Source organism: Salmo salar, chromosome ssa03 (genome assembly GCF_905237065.1).
Source record: "Salmo salar chromosome ssa03, Ssal_v3.1, whole genome shotgun sequence".
Classification (NCBI taxonomy): Eukaryota; Metazoa; Chordata; class Actinopteri; order Salmoniformes; family Salmonidae; genus Salmo; species Salmo salar.
Window position 1 is genome coordinate 4,396,108 of NC_059444.1, and position 22,631 is coordinate 4,418,738.

At 43.4% G+C, this 22,631-nt stretch overlaps 1 protein-coding gene across 3 annotated transcripts in view; it reads left to right on the forward strand.

Moving 5' to 3' along the window:
- LOC106596607 (microtubule cross-linking factor 1) overlaps nucleotides 1-22,631 on the forward strand; it is a 127,214-nt gene that overhangs the window by 64,060 nt on the left and 40,523 nt on the right. For 2 of the 3 annotated variants that reach the window (XM_045714418.1, XM_045714420.1), the window contains exons 8-9: nucleotides 4,229-4,399; nucleotides 20,953-21,186. In XM_045714418.1, coding sequence (XP_045570374.1) covers nucleotides 4,229-4,399; nucleotides 20,953-21,186 — 405 coding nt within the window. The remainder of the gene's footprint in view (nucleotides 1-4,228; nucleotides 4,400-20,952; nucleotides 21,187-22,631) is intronic. The other variant, XM_045714419.1, reaches the window with a different exon arrangement.

The following is a 22,631-nucleotide window of genomic DNA, read 5'->3' on the forward strand; positions in this document are numbered from 1 at the left end:
CTACTGGATGTAAACAGTATAAAACCCCAAGGGGAGTCTGTATAAATGGTAGAGTCCATTACTACTGGATGTAAACAGTATAAAACCTCAAGGGGAGTCTGTAGAAATGGTAGAGTCCATTACTACTGGATGTAAACAGTATAAAACCTCAAGGGGAGTCTGTATAAATGGTAGAGTCCATTACTACTGGATGTAAACAGTATAAAACCCCAAGGGGAGTCTGTATAAATGGTAGAGTCCATTACTACTGGATGTAAACAGTATAAAACCTCAAGGGGAGTCTGTAGAAATGGTAGAGTCCATTACTACTGGATGTAAACAGTATAAAACCCCAAGGGGAGTCTGTATAAATGGTAGAGTCCATTACTACTGGATGTAAACAGTATAAAACCCCAAGGGGAGTCTGTATAAATGGTAGAGTCCATTACTACTGGATGTAAACAGTATAAAACCTCAAGGGGAGTCTGTAGAAATGGTAGAGTCCAATACTACTGGATGTAAACAGTATAAAACTCACCCAAGTGAGCAGTCATTAGCAGAGCCATTCCCAGCCTCTAAATGTGATGCTAATGCAGCGTAGCGTGTCAAATACACAAAACCATTCATTATAGCTAGTGTGGGCTTGCGTCTGAAATGGCACCCTATTCCCCGTGTAGTGCACTAGATTTGACCAGAGCCAATCAGACCGCTGGTCAAAAGTAGTGCACTTATATAGGGAATAGGGTGCCATTTGGGACAGAGTACCCATGTCTGGACAGCTTTATCAGAAGACTACCCACTCAGAACACAAGTCATGTTTATTTTAAACTCTCTTTCACATTAGTCCCAGGTTCAACACACTATGTGAGACAAAGACCAAACAAACGGCCCACTACACCCCTACATGACACATGTACAGAAAGTCCATAGAGCCCCTCTGTTTGAATGCAACACTAGATCAGTAAAGACCAAGCAGGAACCAGAGATGGTGACACCTTGGCTGCGTTTACACAGGTAGCCCAATTCAGATGTATTTATTTTATATTCACACTAATTGGTCTTTTGACCAATCAGATAAGATCTGGTGTGAAAAGATGTGATGTGATTGGTGAGAAGACCAATTAGTGGGAGAAAAAAAAATATCTGAATTTTTCTGCCTGTGTAAACACGGCCCTGTAGATCAATGTTACCCGTCCATTGATTGGGGTTCCTAGCCCAGTACTAATAATCATGGATTTGGTGATTAGCTGTTTAGTTAAATTAGGTGTGTTAGTGCTGGGCTTAAACACACTTGGTGTCCTCAGAGATGGACTGAGAAACACAGGACAACCAAACGACCAGCAGAGGTCCCACAGCAGTGCCTGTCCCACCTTGAGCCACCCAGCACCACCACCCACCCCACCTTCTCCTGTCCCCATTCACCATCCCTCACACCCTCTTTCAGCGCTGCGTCCGCATACCCATACGCACATGCACCCCCTGCCCACGAAATGGCAACCTGCCGACTTGATCCATCGCCCTGACCTGTACCCACATGCAGATGCCTGCTTCGACTCAGTGGGGAGAGGCAGCTTCTTCCATATGGTTTTTTCCCCACAATTAATCAACCAATCAATCAAAGTCAGAATTAGGAGTTGCCTGTGGAAGAACCTTGCCGGTCACTTCGCCTTCCGTCCGCTGCGTTGTCCTCCACCACAGGTGCGGCTGTTTGAGACAGCATGTTAATAAACTGTTTGCTCTTTACACCATGATTGGTCCTCTTGGAATTGTTCCATGAATACATTTTTATTACATATTTAATTATCTTTTGAAACTGGACGGGGATAATACCTGTGCCACTGCTTTAGTCCGTTTGCCTGTAGAATCATAATTATGGTTAGGATGGGTGGGGCGTACTGTTACTCAGCTAACAGCTACAAATAAACAAACGTTCTCACAAGCATGGAGGATATGGTTTGCCTTCTACTCAAAGAAAACAAGATAAAGTTAAAGTCAAGTAGAATGATAAAGTCTAATAAAGAGTCACGTTTAACAGCGGTAAAACCGTTAAAAGTGTAATGTGAAAAATAACGGCATTGAACGCGTGTAGAGTTTTTTTGCTACTGCATGGCTGGTGGCGTGCTAGCTAATCTATCTGCAGTCTGCTGTGGTATCTATCAGCTGGTGGTATGCTAGCTAATCTATCTGCTGTCTGCTGTGGTATCTATCAGCTGGTGGTATGCTAGCTAATCTATCTGCAGTCTGCTGTGGTATCTATCAGCTGGTGGCGTGCTAGCTAATCTATCTGCAGTCTGCTGTGGTATCTATCAGCTGGTGGTATGCTAGCTAATCTATCTGCAGTCTGCTGTGGTATCTATCAGCTGGTGGTATGCTAGCTAATCTATCTGCAGTCTGCTGTGGTATCTATCAGCTGGTGGTATGCTAGCTAATCTATCTGCAGTCTGCTGTGGTATCTATCTATGGCTGGTGTGCTAGCTAATCTATCTGCAGTCTGCTGTGGTATCTATCAGCTGGTGGTATGCTAGCTAATCTATCTGCAGTCTGCTGTGGTATCTATCAGCTGGTGGTATGCTAGCTAATCTATCTGCAGTCTGCTGTGGTATCTATCAGCTGGTGGTATGCTAGCTAATCTATCTGCAGTCTGCTGTGGTATCTATCAGCTGGTGGTATGCTAGCTAATCTATCTGCAGTCTGCTGTGGTATCTATCTATGGCTGGTGTGCTAGCTAATCTATCTGCAGTCTGCTGTGGTATCTATCAGCTGGTGGTATGCTAGCTAATCTATCTGCAGTCTGCTGTGGTATCTATCTATGGCTGGCGTGCTAGCTAATCTACCTGCAGTCTGCTGCGCTATCTATCTATGGCTGGCGTGCTAGCTAATCTACCTGCAGTCTGCTGTGGTATCTATCTATGGTTGGTGTGCTAGCTAATCTATCTGTAGTCTGCTGTGGTATCTATCTATGGCTGGTGTGCTAGCTAATCTATCTGCAGTCTGCTGTGGTATCTATCTATGGCTGGTGTGCTAGCTAATCTATCTGCAGTCTGCTGTGCTATCTATCTATGGCTGGCGTGCTAGCTAATCTATCTTCAGTCTGCTGCGGTATCTATCTATGGCTGGCGTGCTAGCTAATCTATCTGCAGTCTGCTGTGGTATCTATGAGCCGTTGGCGTGCTAGCTAATCTATCTGCAGTCTGCTGTGGTATCTATCAGCTGGTGGTATGCTAGCTAATCTATCTGCAGTCTGCTGTGGTATCTATCTATGGCTGGTGTGCTAGCTAATCTATCTGCAGTCTGCTGTGCTATCTATCTATGGCTGGCGTGCTAGCTAATCTATCTTCAGTCTGCTGCGGTATCTATCTATGGCTGGCGTGCTAGCTAATCTATCTGCAGTCTGCTGTGGTATCTATCAGCCGTTGGCGTGCTAGCTAATCTATCTGCAGTCTGCTGTGGTATCTATCAGCTGGTGGTATGCTAGCTAATCTATCTGCAGTCTGCTGTGGTATCTATCTATGGCTGGCGTGCTAGCTAATCTATCTGCAGTCTGCTGTGGTATCTATCTATGGCTGGCGTGCTAGCTAATCTATCTGCAGTCTGCTGTGCTATCTATCTATGGCTGGCGTGCTAGCTAATCTATCTTCAGTCTGCTGTGGTATCTATCTATGGCTGGCGTGCTAGCTAATCTATCTGCAGTCTGCTGTGGTATCTATCTATGGCTGGCGTGCTAGCTAATCTATCTGCAGTCTGCTGTGGTATCTATCTATGGCTGGCGTGCTAGCTAATCTATCTGCAGTCTGCTGTGGTATCTATCAGCTGTGTGTTTGGAGTCGTGTATCCCTCATTGCATGCGCTTCATAAACAGTGTTTTTGCATTCTTTCCCCCCCCCCGATCCCTCTCTTTTTTCTCCTCCTCTTTGTGTTCCCTCCATCCTTCAGATGTTTCAACCCATCACGTTGCTCATCCTCGTTCTAGTCCTCTTCTCGTCTCTCTCGTACGCCGTGGTCTTTAAGTTGGTCTTTCTCTTTGTGCTTTTCTTCATTTTCTAGCCTGTTCCGTCAGTCTGTTCTCTTTAAGTTTTCAGTACATTTTTTGGGGGGCAATTTGGCTTTATCTTCTTTACCCATTTTTTTTTATTTTTTTTATTCCTTCCTCTGTTTGTTCGTGGTCATTCATCTCTGTTCGTTCACCCACCAATCCACTTCATGCATTTCTACTCCCTCCACCCATGACCCCTGACCCCTCACCCTTCAGTCACGGTCCGGTGTGAGGGATGAGCTGGAGTGGCGTCTAGGACAGGAGCGAACCGTGGAGACCCAGGGCCAGAGCCAGGAGGGTCTTCCTCAGGGCCCGGCCCAGAACAGGGGAGCCATCCTGGGACACACTAGATACCACAGACCCCTCCTGGCTTCTTTGAGACTGGAGGTCAGTGCCTCTTCCATCTCTCTACCTCCCTGCCTTTTACCACCTACTGTAGGACTGATCATACCATGCTACTGTAGGACTGACTAAGGACAGACAGACAGTCAAATCAAATCAAATTGTATTAGTCACATGTGCCGAATACAACAGGTGTAGACCTTACAGTGAAATGCTTACTTACAAGCCCTTAACCAACAATGCAGTTTTAAGAAAAATACCTACAAAAATAAGAAATAAAGTAACAAATAATTAAAGAGCAGCAGTAAAATAACAATAGCGAGGTTATATACAGAGTGTTATGGTACAGAGTCAATGTGGAGGATATATACAGGGTATTACGGTACAGCGTCAATGTGGAGGCTATATACAGGGTGTTACGGTACAGAGTCAATGTGGAGGCTATATACAGGGTGTTACGGCACAGAGTCAATGTGGAGGCTATATACAGGGTGTTACGGTACAGAGTCAATGTGGAGGTTATATACAAGGTGTTACAGTACAGAGTCAATGTGGAGGCTATATACAGGGTGTTACGGTACAGAGTCAATGTGGAGGCTATATACAGGGTGTTACGGTACAGAGTCAATGTGGAGGTTATATACAAGGTGTTACGGTACAGAGTCAATGTGGAGGCTATATACAGGGTGTTACGGTACAGAGTCAATGTGGAGGCTATATACAGGGGGTACCGGTACAGAGTCAATGTGGAGGCTATATACAGGGGGTACCAGTACAGAGTCAAAGGGGGGTAAAGGTGGGTAAAGACTATGCATTTATAATAAACAGCGAGTAGCAGCAGCGTAAAAAAGGGGGTCAATGCAAATAGTCCAGGTATCCATTTGATTAATTGTTTAGCAGTCTGATGGCTTGGGGGTAAAAGCTGTTAAGTAGCCTTTTGGTCCTAGACTTGGTGCTCCGGTACCTCTTGTCGTGCGGTAGCAGAGAGAACAGACTATGACTACAGGGGCGGAAATCCCGGGGGGGACGGGGGGGACACGGGGGTCCCAGGATGGGGGGTCATATTTTTCCCAGGATGGGCGGGTCCTTAAAAACGCGCTATTAAGTGTCTATAATCAGCACAATTGCTTTCATTGCGTATTATTAATATTATTTAAATTACATAGTTATGTTTCAGTGATATATTGGGGGGGACAAATCATATTTTTCCCAGGATGGGGGGGTCGTGACATTCTGTTGTCTTCTTACCATTCACCATCTCTGGACATTCTGTTGTCTTTGTACCATTCACCATCTCTGGACATTCTGTTGTCTTTGTACCATTCACCATCTCTGGACATTCTGTTGTCTTTGTACCATTCACCATCTCTGGACATTCTGTTGTCTTTGTACCATTCACCATCTCTGGACATTCTGTTGTCTTCCTACCATTCACCATCTCTGGACATTCTGTTGTCTTTGTACCATTCACCATCTCTGGACATTCTGTTGTCTTCCTACCATTCACCATCTCTGCACATTCTGTTGTCTTTGTACCATTCACCACCTCTGCACATTCTGTTGTCTTTGTACCATTCACCACCTCTGGACATTCTGTTGTCTTCTTACCATTCACCATCTCTGCACATTCTGTTGTCTTCCTACCATTCACCATCTCTGCACATTCTGTTGTCTTTGTACCATTCACCACCTCTGCACATTCTGTTGTCTTTGTACCATTCACCATCTCTGGACATTCTGTTGTCTTCCTACCATTCACCATCTCTGCACATTCTGTTGTCTTTGTACCATTCACCACCTCTGCACATTCTGTTGTCTTTGTACCATTCACCATCTCTGGACATTCTGTTGTCTTTGTACCATTCACCATCTCTGCACATTCTGTTGTCTTCCTACCATTCACCATCTCTGGACATTCTGTTGTCTTCCTACCATTCACCATCTCTGGACATTCTGTTGTCTTTGTACCATTCACCATCTCTAGACATTCTGTTGTCTTCTTACCATTCACCATCTCTGGACATTCTGTTGTCTTTGTACCATTCACCATCTCTGGACATTCTGTTGTCTTTGTACCATTCACCATCTCTAGACATTCTGTTGTCTTCTTACCATTCACCATCTCTGGACATTCTGTTGTCTTTGTACCATTCACCATCTCTGCACATTCTGTTGTCTTCCTACCATTCACCACCTCTGGACATTCTGTTGTCTTTGTACCATTCACCATCTCTGGACATTCTGTTGTCTTCCTACCATTCACCATCTCTGCACATTCTGTTGTCTTTGTACCATTCACCACCTCTGCACATTCTGTTGTCTTTGTACCATTCACCACCTCTGGACATTCTGTTGTCTTCTTACCATTCACCATCTCTGCACATTCTGTTGTCTTTGTACCATTCACCATCTCTGCACATTCTGTTGTCTTCCTACCATTCACCATCTCTGGACATTCTGTTGTCTTTGTACCATTCACCATCTCTGCACATTCTGTTGTCTTTGTACCATTCACCACCTCTGGACATTCTGTTGTCTTTGTACCATTCACCATCTCTGCACATTCTGTTGTCTTCCTACCATTCACCATCTCTGGACATTCTGTTGTCTTTGTACCATTCACCACCTCTGGACATTCTGTTGTCTTCCTACCATTCACCATCTCTGCACATTCTGTTGTCTTCCTACCATTCACCATCTCTGCACATTCTGTTGTCTTCCTACCATTCACCATCTCTGCACATTCTGTTGTCTTCCTACCATTCACCATCTCTGGACATTCTGTTGTCTTCCTACCATTCACCACCTCTGGACATTCTGTTGTCTTCCTACCATTCACCATCTCTGCACATTCTGTTGTCTTTGTACCATTCACCACCTCTGCACATTCTGTTGTCTTTGTACCATTCACCACCTCTGGACATTCTGTTGTCTTCTTACCATTCACCATCTCTGCACATTCTGTTGTCTTTGTACCATTCACCATCTCTGCACATTCTGTTGTCTTCCTACCATTCACCATCTCTGGACATTCTGTTGTCTTTGTACCATTCACCATCTCTGCACATTCTGTTGTCTTTGTACCATTCACCACCTCTGGACATTCTGTTGTCTTTGTACCATTCACCATCTCTGCACATTCTGTTGTCTTCCTACCATTCACCATCTCTGGACATTCTGTTGTCTTTGTACCATTCACCATCTCTGCACATTCTGTTGTCTTCCTACCATTCACCATCTCTGGACATTCTGTTGTCTTTGTACCATTCACCATCTCTGGACATTCTGTTGTCTTTGTACCATTCACCATCTCTGGACATTCTGTTGTCTTTGTACCATTCACCATCTCTGGACATTCTGTTGTCTTTGTACCATTCACCATCTCTGGACATTCTGTTGTCTTCCTACCATTCACCATCTCTGGACATTCTGTTGTCTTTGTACCATTCACCATCTCTGGACATTCTGTTGTCTTCCTACCATTCACCACCTCTGGACATTCTGTTGTCTTCCTACCATTCACCATCTCTGGACATTCTGTTGTCTTCCTACCATTCACCACCTCTGGACATTCTGTTGTCTTCCTACCATTCACCATCTCTGGACATTCTGTTGTCTTCCTACCATTCACCACCTCTGGACATTCTGTTGTCTTTGTACCATTCACCACCTCTGGACATTCTGTTGTCTTCTTACCATTCACCATCTCTGGACATTCTGTTGTCTTTGTACCATTCACCATCTCTGGACATTCTGTTGTCTTCTTACCATTCACCATCTCTGGACATTCTGTTGTCTTCCTACCATTCACCATCTCTGGACATTCTGTTGTCTTCCTACCATTCACCATCTCTGCACATTCTGTTGTCTTTGTACCATTCACCATCTCTGGACATTCTGTTGTCTTCCTACCATTCACCATCTCTGGACATTCTGTTGTCTTTGTACCATTCACCATCTCTGGACATTCTGTTGTCTTCCTACCATTCACCATCTCTGGACATTCTGTTGTCTTTGTACCATTCACCATCTCTGGACATTCTGTTGTCTTTGTACCATTCACCATCTCTGCACATTCTGTTGTCTTTGTACCATTCACCACCTCTGGACATTCTGTTGTCTTTGTACCATTCACCACCTCTGGACATTCTGTTGTCTTTGTACCATTCACCATCTCTGCACATTCTGTTGTCTTCCTACCATTCACCACCTCTGGACATTCTGTTGTCTTCCTACCATTCACCATCTCTGGACATTCTGTTGTCTTCCTACCATTCACCACCTCTGGACATTCTGTTGTCTTTGTACCATTCACCACCTCTGGACATTCTGTTGTCTTCTTACCATTCACCATCTCTGGACATTCTGTTGTCTTTGTACCATTCACCATCTCTGGACATTCTGTTGTCTTCTTACCATTCACCATCTCTGGACATTCTGTTGTCTTCCTACCATTCACCATCTCTGGACATTCTGTTGTCTTCCTACCATTCACCATCTCTGCACATTCTGTTGTCTTTGTACCATTCACCATCTCTGGACATTCTGTTGTCTTCCTACCATTCACCATCTCTGGACATTCTGTTGTCTTTGTACCATTCACCATCTCTGGACATTCTGTTGTCTTCCTACCATTCACCATCTCTGGACATTCTGTTGTCTTTGTACCATTCACCATCTCTGGACATTCTGTTGTCTTTGTACCATTCACCACCTCTGGACATTCTGTTGTCTTTGTACCATTCACCATCTCTGGACATTCTGTTGTCTTCTTATTCCCTTCTAACCAGAACAGGATCTTCCTGTTTTGACTTGCTGATTGGGGTGGCAGGGCAGGGTAGGGTAGTGGTTAGAGTGTTGGACCAGTAACTGAAAGGTTGCAAGTTCAAATCCTCGAGCTGACAAGGTACAAGTCTGTCGTTCTGCCACTGTCTAAGCCGTCGTTGAAAATAAGAAATTGTGCCTTCCCTGTAGCTCAGTTGGTAGAGCATGGTGTTTGCAACGCCAGGGTTGTGGGTTCGATTCCCACGGGGGGCCAGCACAGAAAAAAAAAAATGTATGAAATGTATGCATTCACTACTGCACGTTGCTCTGGATAAGAGCGTCTGCTAAATGACGTGAATGTAAAATGATTGCCTGTTTATATTTTATTATTTCTCGAACCTTTATTTAACGAGGCAAGTTAGTTAAAGAACAAATTCTTATTTTACAATGACGGGCCTACACCGGCTGAACCCCGGACGACGCTGGGCCAATTGTGCAGGCAAGAACACAGAGCACAGTCCCATTAGAACACAGTCCCATTAGAACACAGAACACAGTACACAGTCCCATTAGAACACAGAACACAGTCCCATTAGAACACAGAGCACAGTCCCATTAGAACACAGAACACAGTCCCATTAGAACACAGAGCACAGTCCCATTAGAACACAGAACACAGTCCCATTAGAACACAGAGCACAGTCCCATCAATCACGGCCTGGAATCGAAGCCAGGGTGTCTTTAGTGACGACTTTAGCACTGAGAAGCAGTGCCTTAGGCCGCTGCGCCACTCGGGGAGCCCATGAATTTGACAAGGATCGGGGTCTAAAATAGTTGAGTCAAACCTCTTTCTGTAATGCTTTTGGCTGTGGTGTATTGAATGTTGTTGGACATGCAGGGAGCAAGGTGTTGCCCCTCTAAATTCTGTGACACAGCGACCGGGCTTTTTTTTCTCTTCTTCCCATTTTACATATTGTGCTTTCATCTGCACACACAGAGTATATTATCTCCGACTCAGCATGGTGTCATGTAGCTACAGTACATCAGATAGGTGCTTTAGCTTCCAATCACACACACACACACACACACACACACACGGTACTGTATAACAGATAGATGCTCCAGCCACCACCAATACCACAGACACATAACTGGCGTTACTCGACTCGGCAGGAGACGTTGGCGTGCGTTAAGTATTCTGTTTGATAAACACGGTTTAGTTTAGCCATCGAGAGCAGAAAAGGTCACCAAGGACCTGATGGCTTTATACTGTCATAGAGAAAATCTGAACACTATTATGTAACGACAAACACTCTGACCAGGGATGTGGTATCTAAAAATATTGTTACAGTTTTGGAGGTGGGATTTTAGTTTTCCCCTCTAACATAATCTGGGAGGTGGAGAGAGTGAATGAATGAATGAATGAGAGGATGAATGAAAAAGCAGCTTTGGTATAGGAGGATTAGTGCTCTGTGTGATTTACATTTGAGGAGAGAGAGAGACAGGGGGAGAGAGAGAGAGAGAGAGTGAGAGAGAGGGGGGGGGCAGGGGGAGAGAGAGAGAGAGAGAGGGGGGGGCAGGGGAGAAAGAGAGGGAAGAGGAGTTAGACAGAGAAAGAGATGATGATGATGATGATGATGATGATGAGCAGTTCTACAAATAAGGATAGAACACAGAACACAGTCCCATTAGAACACAGTCCCATTAGAACACAGAACACAGTCCCATTAGAACACAGTCCCATTAGAACACAGAACACAGTCCCATTAGAACACAGTCCCATTAGAACACAGAACACAGTCCCATTAGAACACAGTCCCATTAGAACACAGAACACAGTCCCATTAGAACACAGTCCCATTAGAACACAGAACACAGTCCCATTAGAACACAGTCCCATTAGAACACAGTCCCATTAGAACACAGAACACAGTCCCATTAGAACACAGTCCCATTAGAACACAGTCCCATTAGAACACAGTCCGATTAGAACACAGAACACAGTCCCATTAGAACACAGAACACAGTCCCATTAGAACACAGTCCCATTAGAACACAGTCCCATTAGAACACAGTCCCATTAGAACACAGAACACAGTCCCATTAGAACACAGAACACAGTCCCATTAGAACACAGAACACAGTCCCATTAGAACACAGTCAACACAGTCCCATTAGGAACACATTGACTCTCTAACAGTCCCACTAGGGTTATGTACTCTACTATACAGTCTATAGGGTTATGTACTGTACTATACAGTCTATAGGGTTATGTACTGTACTATACAGTCTATAGGGTTATGTACTGTACTATACAGTCTATAGGGTTATGTACTGTACTATACAGTCTATAGGGTTATGTACTCTACTATACAGTCTATAGGGTTATGTACTGTACTATACAGTCTATAGGGTTATGTACTGTACTATACAGTCTATAGGGTTATGTACTGTACTATACGGTCTATAGGGTTATGTACTCTACTATACAGTCTATAGGGTTATGTACTGTACTATACAGTCTATAGGGTTATGTACTGTACTATACAGTCTATAGGGTTATGTACTGTACTATACAATCTATAGGGTTATGTACTGTACTATACAGTCTATAGGGTTATGTACTGTACTATACAGTCTATAGGGTTATGTACTGTACTATACAGTCTATAGGGTTATGTACTGTACTATACAGTCTATAGGGTTATGTACTCTACTATACAGTCTATAGGGTTATGTACTGTACTATACAGTCTATGGGGTTATGTACTCTACTATACAGTCTATAGGGTTATGTACTGTACTATACAGTCTATGGGGTTATGTACTGTACTATACAGTCTATAGGGTTATGTACTGTACTATACAGTCTATAGGGTTATGTACTGTACTATACAGTCTATAGGGTTATGTACTCTACTATACAGTCTATAGGGTTATGTACTGTACTATACAGTCTATAGGGTTATGTACTGTACTATACAGTCTATAGGGTTATGTACTGTACTATACAGTCTATAGGGTTATGTACTGTACTATACAGTCTATAGGGTTATGTACTCTACTATACAGTCTATAGGGTTATGTACTGTACTATACAGTCTATAGGGTTATGTACTGTACTATACAGTCTATAGGGTTATGTACTCTACTATACAGTCTATAGGGTTATGTACTGTACTATACAGTCTATAGGGTTATGTACTGTACTATACAGTCTATAGGGTTATGTACTCTACTATACAGTCTATGGGGTTATGTACTGTACTATACAGTCTATGGGGTTATGTACTGTACTATACAGTCTATGGGGTTATGTACTGTACTATACAGTCTATAGGGTTATGTACTGTACTATACAGTCTATAGGGTTATGTACTGTACTATACAGTCTATAGGGTTATGTACTGTACTATGCAGTCTATAGGGTTATGTACTCTACTATACAGTCTATAGGGTTATGTACTGTACTGTACAGTCTATAGGGTTATGTACTGTACTGTACAGTCTATAGGGTTATGTACTGTACTATACAGTCTATAGGGTTATGTACTGTACTATACAGTCTATAGGGTTATGTACTGTACTATACAGTCTATAGGGTTATGTACTGTACTATACAGTCACTAGGGTTATGTACTGTACTATACAGTCACTAGGGTTATGTACTGTACTATACAGTCTATAGGGTTATGTACTGTACTATACAGTCTATAGGGTTATGTACTGTACTATACAGTCTATAGGGTTATGTACTGTACTATACAGTCTATAGGGTTATGTACTGTAGTATACAGTCTATAGGGTTATGTACTCTACTATACAGTCTATAGGGTTATGTACTCTACTATACAGTCTATAGGGTTATGTACTCTACTATACAGTCTATAGGGTTATGTACTGTACTATACAGTCTATAGGGTTATGTACTGTACTATACAGTCTATAGGGTTATGTACTCTACTATACAGTCTATAGGGTTATGTACTGTACTATGCAGTCTATAGGGTTATGTACTCTACTATACAGTCTATAGGGTTATGTACTCTACTATACAGTCTATAGGGTTATGTACTGTACTATGCAGTCTATAGGGTTATGTACTCTACTATACAGTCTATAGGGTTATGTACTCTACTATACAGTCTATAGGGTTATGTACTGTACTATACAGTCTATAGGGTTATGTACTGTACTATACAGTCTATAGGGTTATGTACTGTACTATGCAGTCTATAGGGTTATGTACTCTACTATACAGTCTATAGGGTTATGTACTGTACTGTACAGTCTATAGGGTTATGTACTGTACTGTACAGTCTATAGGGTTATGTACTGTACTATACAGTCTATAGGGTTATGTACTGTACTATACAGTCTATAGGGTTATGTACTGTACTATACAGTCTATAGGGTTATGTACTGTACTATACAGTCACTAGGGTTATGTACTGTACTATACAGTCACTAGGGTTATGTACTGTACTATACAGTCTATAGGGTTATGTACTGTACTATACAGTCTATAGGGTTATGTACTGTACTATACAGTCTATAGGGTTATGTACTGTACTATACAGTCTATAGGGTTATGTACTGTACTATACAGTCTATAGGGTTATGTACTGTAGTATACAGTCTATAGGGTTATGTACTCTACTATACAGTCTATAGGGTTATGTACTCTACTATACAGTCTATAGGGTTATGTACTGTACTATACAGTCTATAGGGTTATGTACTGTACTATACAGTCTATAGGGTTATGTACTGTACTATACAGTCTATAGGGTTATGTACTGTACTATGCAGTCTATAGGGTTATGTACTCTACTATACAGTCTATAGGGTTATGTACTCTACTATACAGTCTATAGGGTTATGTACTGTACTATACAGTCTATAGGGTTATGTACTGTACTATACAGTCTATAGGGTTATGTACTCTACTATACAGTCTATAGGGTTATGTACTGTACTATACAGTCTATAGGGTTATGTACTGTACTATACAGTCTATAGGGTTATGTACTCTACTGTACAGTCTATAGGGTTATGTACTGTACTATACAGTCTATAGGGTTATGTACTGTACTATACAGTCTATGGGTTTATAGACGTACCGAGGGTTTGCACAGTTCCAGTAACTTTCCCAAAATGTCCTGGTATTCCAGAAATCCTGTTTGGAAGAAGACTCTGGATTTGAAACTTGAGATTCATTGAATGTATTTTTGTTTTAATCCTGTGTTGACGTCAATGATAAATCTCGATAGATGATAAATCTCGAGCCCACAGATTTTAAATTAGGATTTGACAGTTATGGAGGTAGCCTGGGTACCAGTCTGTTTAGCTGACATTTCACTCCTTGTACTCCGTGTCATTGCCAAACATTGGTATCCAGGCTATTATTTTGGCCTGCTCTGATGGTAACTGTGTGGGGTTTGTGGGTACAGCTCTGATAGTAACTGTGTGGGGTTTGTGGGTACAGCTCTGATGGTAACTGTGTGGGGTTTGTGGGTACAGCTCTGATGGTAACTGTGTGGGGTTTGTGGGTACAGCTCTGATGGTAACTGTGTGAGGTTTGGGGGTACAGCTCTGATGGTAACTGTGTGTTGTCTGGTTGATGTTTTAGGGGGTACAGCTCTGAGGGTAACTGAGGTTTGGGGTCAGCTCTGAGGTTGTGAGGTTTGGGGGTACAGCTCTGATGGTAACTGTGTGTTGTCTGGTTGATGTTTTAGGGGGTACAGCTCTGAGGGTAACTGTGTGTTGTCCAGTTGATATTTTGGGGGTACAGCTCTGATGGTAACTGTGTGTTGTCTGGTTGATGTTTTAGGGGGTACAGCTCTGAGGGTAACTGAGGTTTGGGGACAGCTCTGAGGGTAACTGTGTGTTGTCTGGTTGATGTTTTAGGGGTACAGCTCTGATGGTAACTGTGAGGTTTGGGGGTACAGCTCTGAGGGTAACTGTGAGGTTTGGGGTACAGCTCTGATGGTAACTGTGAGGTTTGGGGGTACAGCTCTGAGGGTAACTGTGTGTTGTCTGGTTGATGTTTTAGGGGGTACAGCTCTGAGGGTAACTGTGTGTTGTCTGGTTGATGGTTTAGGGGGTACAGCTCTGAGGGTAACTGTGAGGTTTGGGGGTACAGCTCTGAGGGTAACTGTGTGTTGTCTGGTTGATGGTTTAGGGGGTACAGCTCTGAGGGTAACTGTGAGGTTTGGGGGTACAGCTCTGATGGTAACTGTGTGTTGTCTGGTTGATGTTTTAGGGGGTACAGCTCTGAGGGTAACTGTGAGGTTTGGGGGTACAGCTCTGATGGTAACTGTGTGTTGTCTGGTTGATGTTTTAGGGGTACAGCTCTGAGGGTAACTGTGAGGTTTGGGGGTACAGCTCTGATGGTAACTGTGTGGGGTTTGTGAGTACAGCTCTGATAGTAACTGTGTGTTGTCTGGTTGGTGTTTTAGGGTGTATAGGTCTGATAGTAACTGTGTGGGGTTTGTGAGTACAGCTCTGAGGGTAACTGTGTGTTGTCTGGTTGATGTTTTAGGGGGTACAGCTCTGAGGGTAACTGTGTGTTGTCTGGTTGATGTTTTAGGGGGTACAGCTCTGAGGGTAACTGTGTGTTGTCTGGTTGATGTTTTAGGGGTACAGCTCTGATGGTAACTGTGTGTTGTCTGGTTGATGTTTTAGGGGTACAGCTCTGAGGGTAACTGTGAGGTTTGGGGGTACAGCTCTGAGGGTAACTGTGTGTTGTCTGGTTGATATTTTGGGGGTACAGCTCTGATGGTAACTCTGTGTTGTCTGGTTGATGTTTTAGGGGGTACAGCTCTGAGGGTAACTGTGAGTTTTGGGGGTACAGCTCTGATGGTAACTGTGTGTTGTCTGGTTGATGTTTTAGGGGGTACAGCTCTGAGGGTAACTGTGAGGTTTAGGGGTACAGCTCTGATGGTAACTGTGTGTTGTCTGGTTGATGGTTTAGGGGGTACAGCTCTGATGGTAACTGTGAGGTTTGGGGGTACAGCTCTGAGGGTAACTGTGTGTTGTCCAGTTGATGTTTTAGGGGGTACAGCTCTGAGGGTAACTGAGGTTTGGGGGTACAGCTCTGATGGTAACTGTGTGTTGTCTGGTTGATGTTTTAGGGGGTACAGCTCTGATGGTAACTGTGTGTTGTCTGGTTGATGTTTTAGGGGTACAGCTCTGAGGGTAACTGTGAGGTTTGGGGGTACAGCTCTGATGGTAACTGTGTGTTGTGTGGTTGATGTTTTAGGGGGTACAGCTCTGAGGGTAACTGTGTGTTGTCTGGTTGATGGTTTAGGGGGTACAGCTCTGAGGGTAACTGTGTGTTGTCTGGTTGATGTTTTAGGGGGTACAGCTCTGAGGGTAACTGTGTGTTGTCTGGTTGATGTTTTAGGGGGTACAGCTCTGAGGGTAACTGTGTGTTGTCTGGTTGATGTTTTAGGGGGTACAGCTCTGAGGGTAACTGTGTGTTGTCCAGTTGATATTTTGGGGGTACAGCTCTGATGGTAACTCTGTGTTGTCTGGTTGATGTTTTAGGGGTACAGCTCTGAGGGTAACTGTGAGGTTTGGGGGTACAGCTCTGATGGTAACTGTGTGTTGTCCAGTTGATATTTTGGGGGTACAGCTCTGATGGTAACTGTGTGTTGTCTGGTTGATGTTTTAGGGGGTACAGCTCTGAGGGTAACTGTGAGTTTTGGGGGTACAGCTCTGATGGTAACTGTGTGTTGTCTGGTTGATGTTTTAGGGGGTACAGCTCTGAGGGTAACTGTGAGGTTTAGGGGTACAGCTCTGATGGTAACTGTGTGTTGTCTGGTTGATGGTTTAGGGGGTACAGCTCTGATGGTAACTGTGAGGTTTGGGGGTACAGCTCTGAGGGTAACTGTGTGTTGTCCAGTTGATGTTTTAGGGGTACAGCTCTGAGGGTAACTGTGAGGTTTGGGGTACAGCTCTGATGGTAACTGTGTGTTGTCTGGTTGATGTTTTAGGGGGTACAGCTCTGATGGTAACTGTGTGTTGTCTGGTTGATGTTTTAGGGGTACAGCTCTGAGGGTAACTGTGAGGTTTGGGGGTACAGCTCTGATGGTAACTGTGTGTTGTGTGGTTGGTGTTTTAGGGGGTACAGCTCTGAGGGTAACTGTGTGTTGTCTGGTTGATGGTTTAGGGGGTACAGCTCTGAGGGTAACTGTGAGGTTTGGGGGTACAGCTCTGAGGGTAACTGTGTGTTGTCTGGTTGATGTTTTAGGGGGTACAGCTCTGAGGGTAACTGTGAGGTTTAGGGGTACAGCTCTGAGGGTAACTGTGTGTTGTCTGGTTGATGTTTTAGGGGGTACAGCTCTGAGGGTAACTGTGTGTTGTCTGGTTGATGTTTTAGGGGGTACAGCTCTGAGGGTAACTGTGTGTTGTCCAGTTGATGTTTTAGGGGGTACAGCTCTGAGGGTAACTGTGAGGTTTGGGGGTACAGCTCTGAGGGTAACTGTGTGTTGTCTGGTTGATGTTTTAGGGGGTACAGCTCTGAGGGTAACTGTGAGGTTTGGGGGTACAGCTCTGAGGGTAACTGTGTGTTGTCTGGTTGATGTTTTAGGGGGTACAGCTCTGAGGGTAACTGTGTGTTGTCCAGTTGATGTTTTAGGGGGTACAGCTCTGAGGGTAACTGTGTGTTGTCCAGTTGATGTTTTAGGGGGTACAGCTCTGAGGGTAACTGTGAGGTTTGGGGGTACAGCTCTGAGGGTAACTGTGTGTTGTCTGGTTGGTGTTTTAGGGGGTACAGCTCTGAGGGTAACTGTGAGGTTTGGGGGTACAGCTCTGAGGGTAACTGTGTGTTGTCCAGTTGATGTTTTAGGGGGTACAGCTCTGATGGTAACTGTGTGTTGTCTGGTTGATGTTTTAGGGGGTACAGCTCTGAGGGTAACTGTGAGGTTTGGGGGTACAGCTCTGATGGTAACTGTGTGTTGTCCAGTTGATGTTTTAGGGGGTACAGCTCTGAGGGTAACTGTGTGTTGTCTAGTTGATGTTTTAGGGGGTACAGCTCTGATGGTAACTGTGTGTTGTCCAGTTGATGTTTTAGGGGGTACAGCTCTGAGGGTAACTGTGAGGTTTGGGGGTACAGCTGAGGGACACAGCTGGGGCAGAAATGCAGTTCTGACAGGATCACGATAGCAGGTCATGTGCCCAATGTGCCAGGGCATCGAGGCCGTCTGCCAAGGCACCAAGGGCATTAACCAAAATAGCCAATTAAATAGATTTTGAAAAGACGAAAAACACACTAGCTATTCTGTAAAAAACATGTGTTTGTAAATGTCCATCTATTATTAACCTACATGTCTAAAGGTAGATGATAGATTATGGTAATGGATACAGCCTCTCGTGTCCACACCAATGTTGACATCAGAAAGGCATCAGAAAATGTAGCCAAACTTTAATGAGACTTTTTATTACATATAAATTAAAAGTGTAATTAAATTGATTCAGGCGACATTTTCGGTTCATTCAGATAGGAGAGAAAGGCCAGTGCCTGTTGCACACCGCCCCATCACCCAGGAGAGGGAGTGTACATACTGTAAATAATAAATACATAGGGGAGTGTACATACTGTAAATAATAAATACATAGGGGAGTGTACATACTGTAAATAATAAATACATAGGGGAGTATACATACTGTAAATAATAAATACATAGGGGAGTGTACATACTGTAAATAATAAATACATAGGGGAGTGTACATACTGTAAATAATAAATACATAGGGGAGTGTACATACTGTAAATAAAAAATACATAGGGGAGTGTACATACTGTAAATAATAAATACATAGGGGAGTGTACATACTGTAAATAATAAATACATAGGGGAGTGTACATACTGTAAATAATAAATACATAGGGGAGTGTACATACTGTAAATAATAAATACATAGGGGAGTGTACATACTGTAAATAATAAATACATAGGGGAGTATACATACTGTAAATAATAAATACATAGGGGAGTGTACATACTGTAAATAATAAATACATAGGGGAGTGTACATACTGTAAATAATAAATACATAGGGGAGTGTACATACTGTAAATAATAAATACATAGGGGAGTGTACATACTGTAAATAATAAATACATAGGGGAGTGTACATACTGTAAATAATAAATACATAGGGGAGTGTACATACTGTAAATAATAAATACATAGGGGAGTGTACATACTGTAAATAATAAATACATAGGGGAGTATACATACTGTAAATAATAAATACATAGGGGAGTATACATACTGTAAATAATAAATACATAGGGGAGTGTACATACTGTAAATAATAAATACATAGGGGAGTGTACATACTGTAAATAATAAATACATAGGGGAGTGTACATACTGTAAATAATAAATACATAGGGGAGTATACATACTGTAAATAATAAATACATAGGGGAGTGTACATACTGTAAATAATAAATACATAGGGGAGTGTACATACTGTAAATAATAAATACATAGGGGAGTGTACATACTGTAAATAATAAATACATAGGGGAGTGTACATACTGTAAATAATAAATACATAGGGGAGTGTACATACTGTAAATAATAAATACATAGGGGAGTGTACATACTGTAAATAATAAATACATAGGGGAGTGTACATACTGTAAATAATAAATACATAGGGGAGTGTACATACTGTAAATAATAAATACATAGGGGAGTATACATACTGTAAATAATAAATACATAGGGGAGTGTACATACTGTAAATAATAAATACATAGGGGAGTGTACATACTGTAAATAATAAATACATAGGGGAGTGTACATACTGTAAATAATAAATACATAGGGGAGTGTACATACTGTAAATAATAAATACATAGGGGAGTATACATACTGTAAATAATAAATACATAGGGGAGTGTACATACTGTAAATAATAAATACATAGGGGAGTGTATATACTGTAAATAATAAATACATAGGGGAGTGTACATACTGTAAATAATAAATACATAGGGGAGTGTACATACTGTAAATAATAAATACATAAGGGAGTGTACATACTGTAAATAGTAAATATGTAGGGGAGTGTACATACTGTAAATAATAAATACATAGGGGAGTATACATACTGTAAATAATAAATACATAGGGGAGTGTACATACTGTAAATAAAAAATACATAAGGGAGTGTACATACTGTAAATAGTAAATATGTAGGGGAGTGTAGGCTACATACTTCAGGGCTCTGGGGCCTGGTTAAAGACTATCTCCAGGGCTCAGAGTTTTTCCTGGCTAGGTCACATGGTCACAGAACCCTCCAGGACCTTTGAAAAACTCTGGGACCTAGACATACAGTAGTTTTCAACTAGGGTTCATGTGGGGAAAACTCCTGACCTGCCCCCCCCCCTTTTCCACCTCCCTACCCACCACAATGAGGAAATACTGGAGAATAACAAAATGTTCCCCTCCCTATCTCCCTACCCCACATATCACCCCCTCTCATCTCTTATCACCCCTCCCTCCCTCCCAACCTCCCCTCCCTATCTCCCTACCCCACATATCACCCCTCCTCATCTCTTATCACCCCTCCCTCCCTCCCAACCTCCCCTCCCTATCTCCCTACCACACATATCACCCCCCTCATCTCTTATCACCCCTCCCTCCCTCCCAACATCCCTATCTCCCTACCCCACATATCAACCCCCCCTCATCTCTTATCACCCCCTCCCTCCCTCCCAACCTCCCCTCCCTATCTCCCTACCCCACATATCACCCCCCTCATCTCTTATCACCCCTCCCTCCCTCCCAACCCTCCCTATCTTCCACCAGGATGAGGAGCGTAGGCGGCTGGATCCACAGGGTGTGAGGCCCAGGGTGGGTCTGGATCTTACGGGCCTGCAGGCCCACGAGGCTCCCTGGGTCCAGGAGAGAACCCTACTGCAGCAGGAGGTCCAGTTGTTCAGACACAACACCATCATCTTCTATATGAAGCTACGCTGGATCCTCATGCACTGGAGGCTGGGGAAGAGGACAGAGACAGGGGAGGAGACAGCACACTCAGAGGTGAGATGACTGGCTAGAGGTAGAGGCTGAACCCCAGGTAGTTGAGGCTGGAGGCTGAGGAAGAGGACAGAGACAGGGGAGGAGACAGCACACTCAGAGGTAGGGCCATGCACAGAGCATGGCCCCCCCATAACAACTACACATTTATTTATTTAAACATTTACAGGCCTCTTTATTTTTCTGCAACGACACACAAGCAAGTGCCAGTGACTCCTAGGCCTTTTAAGTTGAGACGACTAGAGACGATAAACTTCGGGAAAAGAGTGGCTATCGGCTGATAGCGAGTGATGATGTAAATCTGCTATCTGGTTAGCTAGTTAGATAGTTAACTAGTTAACTAGTTAGATAGGTATGCTGTCAAAACAAATTAGTTTTTTCTTGATTTTTAGTTTGTGCTACTGTTTAAATCTGCCTCTTACTAACAGATGTCACGTTCACTGTCTTCAAACTCCCTATCATAAGTAAGCCAAGGCGCAGCGTGCGTGTAGTTCCACATCCTTTCATTCGAAGTGAAACCCTTTACACAGACAAACAGGTAAAACAGAAACAGACCGTGGCGCAACCGTGGCAACCACACAAAACACTCACAGAAGTAAATAATTACCCACAAACACAGGTCGGGAAAAAGGCTGCCTAAGTATGATTCCCAATCAGAGACAACGATAGACAGCTGCCTCTGATTGGGGACCATACCCGGCCAAACACAAAGAAATAAGAAAACTTGATTGCCCACCCAAATCACACCCCGACCTGACCAAATAGAGAAATAGAAAGGCCCTCTAAGGTCAGGGTGTGACAACAGTGCCCTTCTCTGTCCCTAACAGTGAGAGAAAACATTACAGATACATCTCAAAAGTAGCCAACTAGCTAGACCTACAGACCAGTGTTGAAACTCTCCGCTCGCCGCCAGTAGCCTAACTGCATGGTTGCACAGTTGGGCCGGGGATGGGGGACTTACTGAGGTTCAAGAGATTATCAAATGATCTAGTTTAATGTGCAATTCGTTACATTTTCAAATTAAAACATTGAAAAGAGACTCAAAATAAATGTAAAACTAATTCATAGAAGGACAAAAAGGCAGGAGCTCCAGTCCTGGATGAGTCTTACCTGCTCAGGAGCTCCAGTCCTGGATGAGTCTTACCTGTTCACCTGCCTGCTCAGGAGCTCCAGTCCTGGATGAGCCTTACCTGTTCACCTGCCTGCTCAGGAGCTCCAGTCCTGGATGAGCCTTACCTGTTCACCTGCCTGCTCAGGAGCTCCAGTCCTGGATGAGTCTTACCTGTTCACCTGCCTGCTCAGGAGCTTCAGTCCTGGATGAGCCTTACCTGTTCACCTGCCTGCTCAGGAGCTCCAGTCCTGGATGAGCCTTACCTGTTCACCTGCCTGCTCAGGAGCTCCAGTCCTGGATGAGTCTTACCTGTTCACCTGCCTGCTCAGGAGCTCCA